At 58.1% G+C, this 13,518-nt stretch overlaps 2 protein-coding genes across 2 annotated transcripts; one reads left to right on the top strand and one right to left on the bottom strand.

Annotated features, from left to right (window-relative positions):
- Positions 1-282: 282 nt before the first annotated feature.
- Positions 283-1,510, bottom strand: NDUFB11 (NADH:ubiquinone oxidoreductase subunit B11). The gene is made up of 3 exons (XM_041474505.1): positions 1,329-1,510; positions 968-1,098; positions 283-471 (listed from the first exon to the last, which is right to left on the bottom strand). The coding sequence occupies exons 1-3, from the start codon at positions 1,479-1,481 to the stop codon at positions 348-350; spliced, it is 408 nt and encodes a 135-aa protein (XP_041330439.1). The 5' UTR covers positions 1,482-1,510; the 3' UTR covers positions 283-347.
- A 249-nt stretch (positions 1,511-1,759) lies between these two features.
- On the top strand, positions 1,760-12,712 carry LOC121357325 (RNA-binding protein 10-like). The gene is made up of 6 exons (XM_041474504.1): positions 1,760-1,845; positions 2,315-2,342; positions 5,860-6,016; positions 6,832-7,026; positions 8,334-8,403; positions 12,582-12,712. The coding sequence occupies exons 2-6, from the start codon at positions 2,326-2,328 to the stop codon at positions 12,710-12,712; spliced, it is 570 nt and encodes a 189-aa protein (XP_041330438.1). The 5' UTR covers positions 1,760-1,845; positions 2,315-2,325.
- Positions 12,713-13,518: the final 806 nt, after the last annotated feature.

Here is a 13,518-nt window from a genome sequence, read left to right as displayed (position 1 = left end):
GGGAGCCATGGGAGGCCTAGAGGGGCTGTGGGCGCTATAGGGGCACATGGGAGGGGCCGCGAGGACCAAAGCGCCATTTCCGCGTGGTGTCGCTGCCTGGTGACGTCACAGAGCCGCAAGGTCCGCTGGGAGATGTAGGCTATTGAGTATAGAGGAGAAACCGCGAGGGCCAGAGAGCCATTTCCGCGTGTCGCTGCCTGGTGACGTCACGGAGCCGCAGGGGCCGCTGGGAGATGTAGTTTATCCTTCCTACCCCCAAAATAAAAGGCGCAGGAGTCGGGGGGGGGACCCAGAGCTTTATTCACAAACCAACAGCGGGGTCCGGGGTCACTCCGGAGGTCTGAGGGTCACTCCGGGGGGGGCAGGGGGAGGCGCTTGGGGTCGTAGTAGTTGGAGGTGAGCAGGGGCAGCCCCTGGCGCTCCCGCTCCCGCACCAGGATCTCGGCCTCGCGCCGCGCCCACTGCTGCAGCCTGCGGGGAAGGGGACGGACAGGTGAGCCCCACACCTTGGGGACATCCCAAACTCCCTCCCAGGTGTGCAAACCCTCCTCCTGAATGGCCCAGGTGTCCCTATAGGTCCCCGTAAGTCCCCCAGAGTCCACCCTAATCCCCCCCAGTCTCCTATAGCTCCCCCACAGGGCTCTGTAGACCCCTCAGTCCTCTCCCAGGTCCCCTATGGGCTCCTATAGACACCCCCAGAGCTGCAAAGGGCCCTACAGACCCCAAAAGCCCCAAATAATAGAAACCCCTACAGGCTGTACAAAAGGCCTTGTTGGAATTCCCTTGGAAGCTCCTACAAAACTCTCAGGAGACCCTACAACACCCACAGACCCCCCAAAAAATCCTAAAAACCCCAAAAATGTACTTGAGAGCCCCTCCATAGCTCCGCCAGGAGCTCCCCTTGTGGCTGCCCCCCTCCCCCCTTCACCGTGGGGGGTTTCCCAGGTGAGACCCCCCGCTCACGGACCCGTAGTCGGGCAGGTAATGCACGAAGACGGAGCCGAGGACGATGGCGATGGAGATGCCGGCCAGGAAGGCGGCGCGCATGTTCAGCACGTCGGCGTCGGGGTCGGCCGAGAAGCCATGATAGTCGGGGTTCTGTGCGGGGGAGGGTCCCGTGAGCCCCAGGGACCCCCAGGTGTGCCCCAGCCCCTCCTCCAGGACCCCCAGGTGTGTCCCAGCCCTTCCTCCAGGACCCCCAGGTATGTCCCAGCCCCTCCCCCAGGACCCCCAGGTGTGTCCCAGCCCCTCCTCCAGGACCGACCACGCCCCCACCGTCCCCACACAAACCCCGCCCCGCCCCTCCCGCTTTGCCCTTGGCCGCTCACCTTCTTCTGCGCCACCAACATCGGCTCCTCGTCGTGCGCGTCGGCTCCGAGCGGCCGCGGCAGCGCCACGGCCCCGGGTGACCCCGCCGAGCGGCCCCGAGCCCCGGCGGGCAGCGCCCGTAGCGCCCGCAGCGCCCGCCACAGCGCCGCCATCTTGCCCCGCCGCTCCGCCTCTCCTCTTCCGTTCAAGCCGGCCAATCGCGACCTCGCATTGGCGTTTCGCCCCGCCTCCGCGCCGCACAGCCAATCACAGCGCTGTGCTTAGTTTGTCCTGCCCACTCCCTCACTGTGGCCTCGCCTACTTTTGCTCCGCAGCCAATCATAGCCAGTCGTAAAGCTGCACCGCCCCCTCTACAGTATGGACTAATAAGAACGCAGAGTTTTTTGACTGGCGGGAGCACTGACCAATGGGAGCGCGGCGAGGGCGGGCGCGCGGGACGGGCCCGGCTGAGCGGGAGCGGCGCCGCCATTTTGGGGCCGGAGAGCGGCGGCGGACGCGGCGGCGGCGCCGGGGAAGGTCGGGACGGCCGTGAGGGGCGGAACGGGCCTGGCCGGGATGGGGAGGGATCTGTGGGGAGAGGAGTGGCCTACCGGAAGGGGCGGGGCTGACCGGGAGGGGCGGGGCTGAACGGAACTCCCGGTGCAGTTCGTGAGGGAGGGGGTGTGAGAGCGGGACCCGGGGCTGGAATCCTTATGCTAATTAAGGGGCGGGGTGTTGTATGTTAATTACGGGGCGTGGCAGTGTATGCTAATTAGGGGCGGGGCATGAGGGTGGTGTCTGCTCCTCCTCCCCTGCACAGGGCTCAGTTCATCCCAGCTCCCCCCTTGTTCCCCTTTTGGCTTTCCCATTTTTCCATAAAATTTTCCAGTTATTCTTCCCAGTCCATCCCGGTTCTTTCCAGTTCATTGAGTTCTCTTCCCATTGAACCCAGTCCATCCCAGTAACTCCCAGTTCCTCCCAGTCTGACCAGTTTTTGCCCTCACAGGTGCTGGCGCCATGGAGTACGAGCGCAGGTGAGGGGGAACCTGGGGATCCCCAAAATTCGGGAGTGGTGGAGGGGGGTGGGAACATCTGGGCAGCTGTTGAGGACCCCAGGAAATGAAATTTAAAATTTTGGGGAGGTGAGGGGACATTTGGGGATGCCATGGGGGGGAGGGATGAGGGGACATTTGGGACTTTGGGCGCCCCAGGGGGTGGAAGGAGCCATTTGGGGTCCACATTTGGGGTCCAGGATTTGGGGTTCAGATTTGGAGTCCAGGATTTGGGGTCAGGATTTGGGGTCCAGGATTTGGGGTCCACATTTGGGGTCCACATTTGGGGTCAGGATTTGGGGTTCAGATTTGTTGTGCAGATTTGAGGTCCATATTTGGGGTCCAGTATTTGGGGTTCAGATTTGGAGTCCAGGATTTGGGGTCAGGATTTGGGACCCAGGATTTGGGGTCCAGGATTTGGGGTTCAGATTTGTTGTGCAGATTTGAGGTCCATATTTGGGGTCCAGTATTTGGGGTTCAGATTTGGAGTCCAGGATTTGGGGTCAGGATTTGGGACCCAGGATTTGGGGTCCAGGATTTGGGGCCCAGGATTTGTTGTGCAGATTTTGGATGCAGAATTTGGGGTCCTGGAATAGGGGTTCAGGATTTGTTCTGCAGATTTGGGAGTCCACATTTGAGCTGCAGATTTGAGGTCAGGATTTGGGGTCCAGAAATAGGGGTCCAGGATTTAGGGTGAAGATTTGGGGTCCAGGATTTGAGGTGTAGATTTGGAGTCCAGGATTTGGTGTTCGGATTTTGGGGTCCAGGATTTAGGGTGCAGATTTAGAGTCCAGGATTTGTTGTGCAGATTTGGGGCCCAGGATTTGAGGTGCAGATTTGGGGTCAGGATTTGGGGCCCAGGATTTGAGGTGCAGATTTGGGGTTCAGATTTGTTGTGCAGATTTAAGGTCCATATTTGGGGTCCATATTAGAGGTCCATATTTGGGATCCAGGATTTGGGGTTCAGATTTGGAGTCCAGGATTTGGTGTCAGGATTTGGGGCCCAGGATTTGGGGTCCAGGATTTGGGGCCCAGGATTTGTTGTGCAGATTTTGGATGCAGAATTTGGGGTCCAGGAATAGGGGTTTAGGATTTGTTCTGCAGATTTGGGAGTCCACGTTTGAGCTGCAGATTTGAGGTCAGGATTTGGGGTCCAGAAATAGGGGTCCAGGATTTAGGGTGAAGATTTGGGGTCCAGGATTTGAGGTGTAGATTTGGAGTCCAGGATTTGGTGTTCGGATTTTGGGGTCCAGGATTTAGGGTGCAGATTTAGAGTCCAGGATTTGTTGTGCAGATTTGGGGCCCAGGATTTGAGGTGCAGATTTGGGGTCAGGATTTGGGGCCCAGGATTTGAGGTGCAGATTTGGGGTTCAGATTTGTTGTGCAGATTTAAGGTCCATATTTGGGGTCCATATTAGAGGTCCATATTTGGGATCCAGGATTTGGGGTTCAGATTTGGAGTCCAGGATCTGGGGTTCAGATTTCTTATGCGGATTTGGGGTCCATATTGGGGTCCAGATTTGGGGTCCATATTCGGGTCCATATTTGGGGTCCATATTGGGGTACATATTTGTGTCCATATTTAGGTCCATATTTGGGGTCCAGATTTGGGGCCCAGGATTTGAGGTGCAGATTTGGGGTTCAGATTTGTTGTGCAGATTTAAGGTCCATATTTGGGGTCCATATTAGAGGTCCATATTTGGGATCCAGGATTTGGGGTTCAGATTTGGAGTCCAGGATTTGGTGTCAGGATTTGGGGCCCAGGATTTGGGGTCCAGGATTTGGGGCCCAGGATTTGTTGTGCAGATTTTGGATGCAGAATTTGGGGTCCAGGAATAGGGGTTTAGGATTTGTTCTGCAGATTTGGGAGTCCACGTTTGAGCTGCAGATTTGAGGTCAGGATTTGGGGTCCAGAAATAGGGGTCCAGGATTTAGGGTGAAGATTTGGGGTCCAGGATTTGAGGTGTAGATTTGGAGTCCAGGATTTGGTGTTCGGATTTTGGGGTCCAGGATTTAGGGTGCAGATTTAGAGTCCAGGATTTGTTGTGCAGATTTGGGGCCCAGGATTTGAGGTGCAGATTTGGGGTTCAGATTTGTTGTGCAGATTTAAGGTCCATATTTGGGGTCCATATTAGAGGTCCATATTTGGGATCCAGGATTTGGGGTTCAGATTTGGAGTCCAGGATCTGGGGTTCAGATTTCTTATGCGGATTTGGGGTCCATATTGGGGTCCAGATTTGGGTCCATATTGGGGTCCAGATTTGGGTCCATGTTTGGGTCCATGTTTGGGGTCCACGTTTGGGTCCATATTTGGGGTCCGTATTTGGGGTCCGTATTTGGGTTCCATATTTGGATTCATATTTGAGGTTCAGATTTGGGGTCCGTATTTGGGGTTCAGATTTGGGCTCCATATTTGGGATCCAGGATTTGGGGTCCATATTTAGGTCCAGATTTGGTGTCCATATTTGTGTCCATATTGGGGTCCGTATTTGGGGTCTGTGTTTGGGGTCCATATTTGGCGTTCATATTTGTGTCCATATTGGGGTCCATATTTGAGGTCCATATTTGGGTCCATATTTTGGTCCATATTTGGGGTCCATATTTGTGTCTATATTTGGGGTCCGTATTTGGGGTCCATCTTTGGGGTCCGTATTTGGGTCCATATTTGTGTCCATATTTGTGTCCATGTTTGGGTCCAGATTTGGGGTCCATATTGGGGTCCATATTTGGGGTCCATATTTGGGTCCAAATTTGGAGTCCATATTTGTGTCCATATTTGTGTCCATGTTTGGGTCCAGATTTGGGGTCCATATTGGGGTCCATATTTGGGGTCCATATTTGGGTCCAAATTTGGAGTCCATATTTGTGTCCATATTTGTGTCCATGTTTGGGTCCAGATTTGGGGTCCATATTGGGGTCCATATTTGGGGTCCATATTTGGGTCCAAATTTGGAGTCCATATTTGTGTCCATATTTGTGTCCATGTTTGGGTCCAGATTTGGGGTCCATATTGGGGTCCATATTTGGGTCCAAATTTGGAGTCCATATTTGTGTCCATATTTGTGTCCATGTTTGGGTCCAGATTTGGGGTCCATCTTTGGGGTCCGTATTTGGGTCCATATTTGTGTCCATATTTGTATTTGGGTTCTATATTGGGGTCCATATTTGGGGTCCATATTGGGGTCCATATTGGGGTCCATATTTGGGTCCAAATTTGGAGTCCATATTTGTGTCCATATTGGGGTCCGTATTTCAGGTCCATATTTCGGGTCCATATTGGGGTCCAGATTTGGGCTCCATATTTGGGATCCAGGATTTGGGGTCCATATTTAGGTCCATATTTGGGGTCCACATTTGTGTCCATATTTGGGTCCATATTTGGGGTCCATATTCGGGTCCATGTTTGGGGTCCATCTTTGGGTCCAGATTTGGGGTCCATCTTTGGGTCCATATTGGGGTCCCTGTTTGGCCCCCCCTGGCCCAGCCGCCCCTCCCCCAGGGGTGGCCGTGGGGACCGCACGGGGCGTTACGGGGGCGCCCCGCCCCCCTCCGAGGACGGCTCCCGCGCCCAGCGTGACCACGACTATCGCGACATGGACTATCGCGGCTACGGGGGACCCCCCGAGGGGCCCCCCGCTGCCGGGACCCCTCCTCAGGTGGGTGCTGGCTGCTGGGGAGGGGGCTCAGGCGGCTGCCGGGAGCCTGGGGAGTTTTGTTTTTTATTTTGTCGGATTAAATGTGCGAGATGGTGTTTTTTGTTTGGAGTTAGCTGTTTGTTAGATTTTATTTATGTTTATTTTTTATTCACGTTGTGGCTTTGTAAGTTGGGAGTTTCATGGAGTTTTAGTGGAATAAACTAGAAGTCTAATGAAATAATCAATTTTAGGAAATAACAATGAACTGGTGATATGTAAATGTGCTAAGTATATAAACATACAAATGTATAAAATACACAGAAATATATTCTACAATGCATTTTAAAATATGCAGTACATAAACATATGAACATAGAGAAATAGTTTTAATAAATATAATAAAAATAATTCTTTGTGTTTTTTTAAGGATAGTATATTTATTTAAGAAGCTATACTTGAATTGTTTTTTAGTTCTAATTCAATAACTAATTAATTGTGGTTTGTAATACGGGCTTTTTTACCTAACTTTAAAATATTACTTAAATTTATGATGAAGAAAGTGAGAGACAAAGAACAGCTTTTGTTTTAAAACATTTTTACGTATGTGTTACTGTGTTATAGAACTTTAAACCGTAAGGTTTTTTTCATAGGACATTACGTGTTTTTATTTCAATTACATACTTATGATCTTAGTTTTTTTAGTTTATTTTGGACGTTTTCTTTAAAATTTCAGTTTAAGGGCAGTATTTTTTGAGGGGTTAGTATTTCATATTGCAGAGAATTTAAAATTTCCAGTGGCTGGGGCTCTAACAGGACCCCTCCCTGCCCCATTCCAGACGTCCTACGAGAACACGGAGCCCCCCCGGAAGCGGGAACCCCCCCGGGATCCCCCCCGGGACCCCCCGGCGCTGCCGTTCGGCGCTGACGGCGATTACCGGGACCAGGATTACCGGGAGGGCGCCGAGGAGGAGCCGCGGGCCAGCACCATCGTCATGCTGCGCATGCTGCCCCAGGCGGCCACCGAGAACGACGTGAGCCCCGCCCCCTCCCTGGATGGCCACGCCCCCTCCTGCTGTGGCCACGCCCCCCAGCTGGGATGGCCCCACTCCATCTGCAGTGCCCCATCTCAATCTGGGGCCCGCACCCTAGTTTGGATGGCCACTCCCCTCTTCATCATGGCCCCACCCCTAGATTAGATGGCCCCACCCCTCTTCATCATGGCCCAACCCCCTAGCTTGGATGGCCACACCCTTCTTCATAATGGCCCGACCCCCTAGATCAGATGGCCCCACCCCTCTTCATCGTGGCTCCACCCCTAGCTCAGATGGCCACACCCCTCTTCATCATGGCTTCACCCCTAGCTCAGATGGCCACACCCTTCTTCATAATGGCCCCACCTCTAGCTTGGATGGCCACACCCCTCTTCATCGTGGCTCCACCCCTAGCTCAGATGGCCACACCCCTCTTCATCATGGTTCCACCCCTAGCTCAGATGGCCACACCCCTCTTCATCATGGCTCCACCCCTAGCTCAGATGGCCACACCCCTCTTCATCATGGCCCTGCCCCATAGCTCAGATGGCCACACCCCTCTTCATCATGGCTCCACCCCTAGCTCAGATGGCCACACCCCTCTTCATCATGGCCCCGCCCCATAGCTCAGATGGCCACACCCCTCTTCATCATGGCCCCGCCCCCTAGCTCAGATGGCCACACCCCTCTTCATCATGGCTCCACCCCCTAGTTCAGATGGCCACACCCCTCTTTGTCATAGCCCCGCCCCCTGCTGTAATGGCACTTCTGACTTCTGGGATGGCTCCGCCCCTTGTTTGGGATGGCCCCGCCCCTCTTTGCTGTGGCCCCGCCCCCTGCCATGATGGCTCCATGTCCCTTCCAGGCACTGTCCCTGTGTCTTAGGTGACACGGCCACTGTCCTGTGTCCCCATGGGTGCTGTGTCACCGTGTCCCCGTGTCCCCGTGGGTGCTGTGCCATGTCCCAGGTGGTGTCCCCATGTCCCCATGGGTGCTGTGCCATGTCCCAGGTGCTGTGTCACCGTGTCACCGTGTCCCCATGGGTGCTGTGCCATGTCCCAGGTGCTGTGTCACCATGTCCCCGTGTCCCCATGGGTGCTGTGCCATGTCCCAGGTGCTGTGTCACCGTGTCCCCGCGTCCCCGTGGGTGCTGTGCCATGTCCCAGGTGGTGTCACCGTGTCCCCATGTCCCCATGGGTGCTGTGCCATGTCCCAGCTGGTGTCACCGTGTCCCCATGGGTGCTGTGCCGTGTCCCAGGTGCTGTGTCACTGTGTCACCGTGTCCCCATGTCCCCGTGTCCCCGCAGATCCGGGCACAGCTGCAGGCGCAGGGGGTGCAGCCCCGTGAGGTGCGGCTGATGCGCAACAAGTCCTCAGGTGAGTCCAGGATTTGGGGTCCCTGCTCACCTGAGCCCCTCCTGCTCACCTGGGCCCCTCCCCTGCTCACCTAATCCCCTCCCCTGCTCCCCTGGGCCCTTCCCCTGCCCACCTGGGCCCTTCCTGCTCACCTGAGCCCCTCCCCTGCTCACCTGGGCTCCCCATCCATCACACCTGGGCTCTCTTTAGGGTGGGGGCCCCCTGACATCCGGGTCCCTTGGAGGGAGAAGGGTCCCTGCCCTGCCAGGGGGCATCCCAGGGGGGTGGTCTTGTTCCCTAGGGGCACCCAAGGGTGCCTGTCCCTTCCCTAGGGACACCCAAGGCTGCCTGTTCCCTCCCTAGGGACACCCAAGGCTGCCTGTTCCCTCCCTAGGGGCACCCAGGGGTGCCTGTCCCCTCCCTAGGGGCACCCAGGGGTGCTGGTTCCATCTTTAGGGGCACCCAGGGGTGTCAGTCTCATTTCTAGGAGCACCCAGGGGTGCTTCTGGCAGGTTTAGGGGGCACCCAGGGGTGCTGAGTTTCATTTTAGAGGTACCTGGAGGTGCTGATCTTCTTTTTAAGGGCACCCAGGGGTGCTTGTCTCATTCTCAGGAGCACCCAGGGGTGCTGGTCCCATCCCCAGGGGCACCCAGGGGTGTCAGTTCCCTCCCTAGGGGCACCCAGGGGTGCTCTACCAGACTCAGGGGGCACCCAGGGGTGCCCCTCCTCTCTCTGGTGGCACCCAGGGGTGCTGGTCCCCTCCCCAGGGGCACCCAGGGGTGCCAATGCCATCTCTAGGAGCACCCAGGGGTGCTGGTCACCTTCCTCAGAGACAGCTGGGGTGTCTGTTCTCTTCCTGAAGACACCCAGGGGTGCTGATGCCACCCTTAGGGGCACCCAGAGGTGCCAATCCCTTCCAAGGGGCACCCAGGGGTGCTGCACAGGACTGGAAGGGCACCAGGGCCGCTGATCCCATTGCCAGGGGCACCCAGGGGTGCTGATACCATTCCCCAGGGACACCCAGGGGTGTCTGTCCCCTCCCCAGGAGCACCCAGGGGTGCTCTTCATTTCCCCAGGGGCACCCAGGGGTGCCAGGTTTCTCTTTAGGGAGCACCCAGGGGTGCCCATCCTGTCTTTAGGAACACCCAGGACTGCCTGTCCCCTCCCTAGGGGCACCCAGGGGTGCCAGTCTCATCTCTAGGGACATTCAGGGGTGCTGCACGAGACTTGGGGGGCACCCAGGGGTGCTGGTCCCATTCCTAGCGGCACCCAGGGGTGCTGGTCCACTCCATAGGGGCACCCAGGGGTGCCAGTGCTGTCTCTAGGGGCACCCAGAGGTGTCAGTCCCTCAGGAGCACCCAGGGGTGCTGATCCCTTCTCTAGGGGCACCCAGGGGTGTCAGTTTCCTCTTTAGGGGCACCCAGGGGTGCTTGTCCTCTTCTCAGGAGCACCCAGGGGTGCTGGTCCCATCCCCAGGGGCACCCAGGGGTGTCAGTTCCCTCCCTAGGGGCACCCAGGGGTGCTCTACCAGACTCAGGGGGCACCCAGGGGTGCCCCTCCTCTCTCTGGTGGCACCCAGGGGTGCTGGTCCCCTCCCCAGGGGCACCCAGGGGTGCCAATGCCATCTCTAGGAGCACCCAGGGGTGCTGGTCACCTTCCTCAGAGACAGCTGGGGTGTCTGTTCTCTTCCTGAAGACACCCAGGGGTGCTGATGCCACCCTTAGGGGCACCCAGAGGTGCCAATCCCTTCCAAGGGGCACCCAGGGGTGCTGCACAGGACTGGAAGGGCACCAGGGCCGCTGATCCCATTGCCAGGAGCACCCAGGGGTGCTGATACCATTCCCCAGGGACACCCAGGGGTGTCTGTCCCCTCCCCAGGAGCACCCAGGGGTGCTCTTCATTTCCCCAGGGGCACCCAGGGGTGCCAGGTTTCTCTTTAGGGAGCACCCAGGGGTGCCCATCCTGTCTTTAGGAGCACCCAGGACTGCCTGTCCCCTCCCTAGGGGCACCCAGGGGTGCCTGTCCCCTCCTTAGGGGCACCCAGGGGTGCCTGTCCCCTCCTTAGGGGCACCCAGGGGTGCTGGTCCCCTCCCTAGGGGCACCCAGGGGTGCCTGTCCCCTCCTTAGGGGCACCCAGGGGTGCCTGTCCCCTCCCTAGGGGCACCCAGGGGTGCTGGTTCCATCTTTAGGGGCACCCAGGGGTGTCAGTCTCATTTCTAGGAGCACCCAGGGGTGCTTCTGGCAGGTTTAGGGGGCACCCAGGGGTGCTGAGTTTCATTTTAGAGGTACCTGGAGGTGCTGATCTTCTTTTTAAGGGCACCCAGGGGTGCTTGTCTCATTCTCAGGAGCACCCAGGGGTGCTGGTCCCATCCCCAGGGGCACCCAGGGGTGTCAGTTCCCTCCCTAGGGGCACCCAGGGGTGCTCTACCAGACTCAGGGGGCACCCAGGGGTGCCCCTCCTCTCTCTGGTGGCACCCAGGGGTGCTGGTCCCCTCCCCAGGGGCACCCAGGGGTGCCAATGCCATCTCTAGGAGCACCCAGGGGTGCTGGTCACCTTCCTCAGAGACAGCTGGGGTGTCTGTTCTCTTCCTGAAGACACCCAGGGGTGCTGATGCCACCCTTAGGGGCACCCAGAGGTGCCAATCCCTTCCAAGGGGCACCCAGGGGTGCTGCACAGGACTGGAAGGGCACCAGGGCCGCTGATCCCATTGCCAGGGGCACCCAGGGGTGCTGATACCATTCCCCAGGGACACCCAGGGGTGTCTGTCCCCTCCCCAGGAGCACCCAGGGGTGCTCTTCATTTCCCCAGGGGCACCCAGGGGTGCCAGGTTTCTCTTTAGGGAGCACCCAGGGGTGCCCATCCTGTCTTTAGGAGCACCCAGGACTGCCTGTCCCCTCCCTAGGGGCACCCAGGGGTGCCAGTCTCATCTCTAGGGACATCCAGGGGTGCTGCACGAGACTTGGGGGGCACCCAGGGGTGCTGGTCCCATTCCTAGCGGCACCCAGGGGTGCTGGTCCACTCCATAGGGGCACCCAGGGGTGCCAGTGCTGTCTCTAGGGGCACCCAGAGGTGTCAGTCCCTCAGGAGCACCCAGGGGTGCTGATCCCTTCTCTAGGGGCACCCAGGGGTGTCAATTTCCTCTTTAGGGGCACCCAGGGGTGCTTGTCCTCTTCTCAGGAGCACCCAGGGGTGCTGCACCAGACTCAGGGGGTACCCAGGGCTGTTGATCTCATTTTTAGGGGCACCCAGGGGTGCCATTCTCATCCTTAGGGAGCACCCAGAGATGTTCTTTGTCCCCTTAGGAGCACCCAGGGGTGCTTGTCCATTTCTCAGGAGCACCCGGGGGTGCTTGTCCCCTCTTCAGGAGCACCCAGGGGTGCTGTGCCAGACTCGGGGGGCACCCAGGGGTGCCAGATCCAAAGCCAGGGACGCCAGAACTGTCCCCATGTTCAGCCTAAGGGGCACCCAGAGGTGCCAGACCCTTCCCAAGGAGCACCCAGGGGTGCTGAACCCAGCTCAGGGGGCACCCAGGGGTGCCAGTCCTGTCCCCAGGGGCACCCAGGGGTGCCAGTCCTGTCCCCAGGAGCACCCAGGGGTGCTGAGCCTAGCACAGGGGGCACCCAGGGGTGCCAGCCCCCTCCCCAGACCCCTCCCCAGGAGCACCCAGGGGTGGGTGCCCCCATTTCATGTCCTGGTGCCCGGCTTGGTACCTCACAGATTTATGGGTTTGCGTTCCCCGTGTGCTCCCCTGGTGCCCCTCAAAACGAGTCCTGGTGTCCCCAAATTCCAGCCCTGGTGTTCCCCCAGATTCATGTCCTGGTGCCCCCCCAGGTGTCCCCAAATTCCAGCCCTGGTGCCCCCCAGGTGCCCCCCTGGTGCTCCCCCAGATTTGTGTCCTGGTGCCCCCCAGGTGCCCCCCAGATTTGTGTCCTGGTGCCCCCCAGGTGCCCCCCAGATTCATCTCCTGGTGCCCCCCAGGTGCCCCCCAGATTCATCTGGTGCCCCCCAGGTGTCCCCAAATTCCAGCCCTGGTGCTCCTCAGGACAAGCTCTGGTGTCCCCACCTCAAACCTCGGTGTCCCCCAATTCCAGCCCTGGTGCCCCCCAGATTTGTGCCCTGGTGCCCCCCTGTGCCCCCCTGGGCCAGGTTGGGGCATCGCGTGTCCCTGTGCCCCCCCTGACCTCCCTGTGCCCCCCAGGCCGGGCTGACCCTGCTGGGGCACCGCGTGTCCCTGCACTACAGCGACCCCAAACCCAAAATCAACGAGGACTGGCTCTGTGCCAAGGTGGGGGCACTGGGGGGGCACTGGGGGGTACTGGGTGGTTTTGAGGTTCAGTTTCTGATTTTGGGGCTTTTTTGGGGGTTTTCAATCTCTGATTTTGGGTTTTTTTGGGGTGCAGAGGCCGAGCAGAGGGGTCCAGGGGGTCCCCGTCCGGAGCTGGTGCCGGGGGGGGGAGGGGGGCTCCTGCCCCTCCCCCAACCCTACGGCCCCACCCTCGGGGGTCCCCCCGGGGGGTCCCAGGGGGGCACCGAACCCGGAGCTGACAACGCCAACGACAGTGAGTGTGGGTTTGGGGGTTTTGGGGTGAATTTGGGCATTTTTGGTTTTTTTTTTTTTTTTTTTTAATTTTGGGGATTTTTTTTTTTTAATTTTGGGGTGGATTTGGGGATTTTTTGGATTTTTTTTTTTTTTTTTTTTAGGGCATTTTGGGATGGATTTGAGGGTCCTGGGGGGTTTGGGGGATCTGGGGTCTTTGTGGTGGGGGGCTGAAGGGGATCAAGTGGGACAACTGGAGAGATTCAGGTGCTCCCCAGGTATTTCTTTAGATGTCCCCAGGTATCCCCAGGTGCCCCCAGGTGTGCCCCCAGGTATTCCCAGCTGTTCCCAGGTGTGCCCCTAGGTATCCTGAGGTATCCCCAGGTGTGCCCAGGTGTACCCCAGCTATCCCCAGGTGTGCTCTGGTGTATCCCCAGGTGTGCCCAGGTGTGCCCCCAGGTATCCTGAGGTATCTCCAGGTGCCCCTAGGTATGTCCAGGTGTATCTCCAGGTATCCTGAGGTGTGCCCAGGTGTATCCTCAGGTATCCTGAGGTATCCCCAGGTATCTCCAGGTGTGCTCAGGTGTATCCCCAGGTA

Source organism: Pyrgilauda ruficollis, unplaced genomic scaffold, assembly GCF_017590135.1.
Source record: "Pyrgilauda ruficollis isolate IOZ18807 unplaced genomic scaffold, ASM1759013v1 scaffold325, whole genome shotgun sequence".
Classification (NCBI taxonomy): Eukaryota; Metazoa; Chordata; class Aves; order Passeriformes; family Passeridae; genus Pyrgilauda; species Pyrgilauda ruficollis.
The sequence above is the reverse complement of the archived record's forward strand: the minus strand, read 5'-3'. Positions and strand labels throughout refer to the sequence as shown.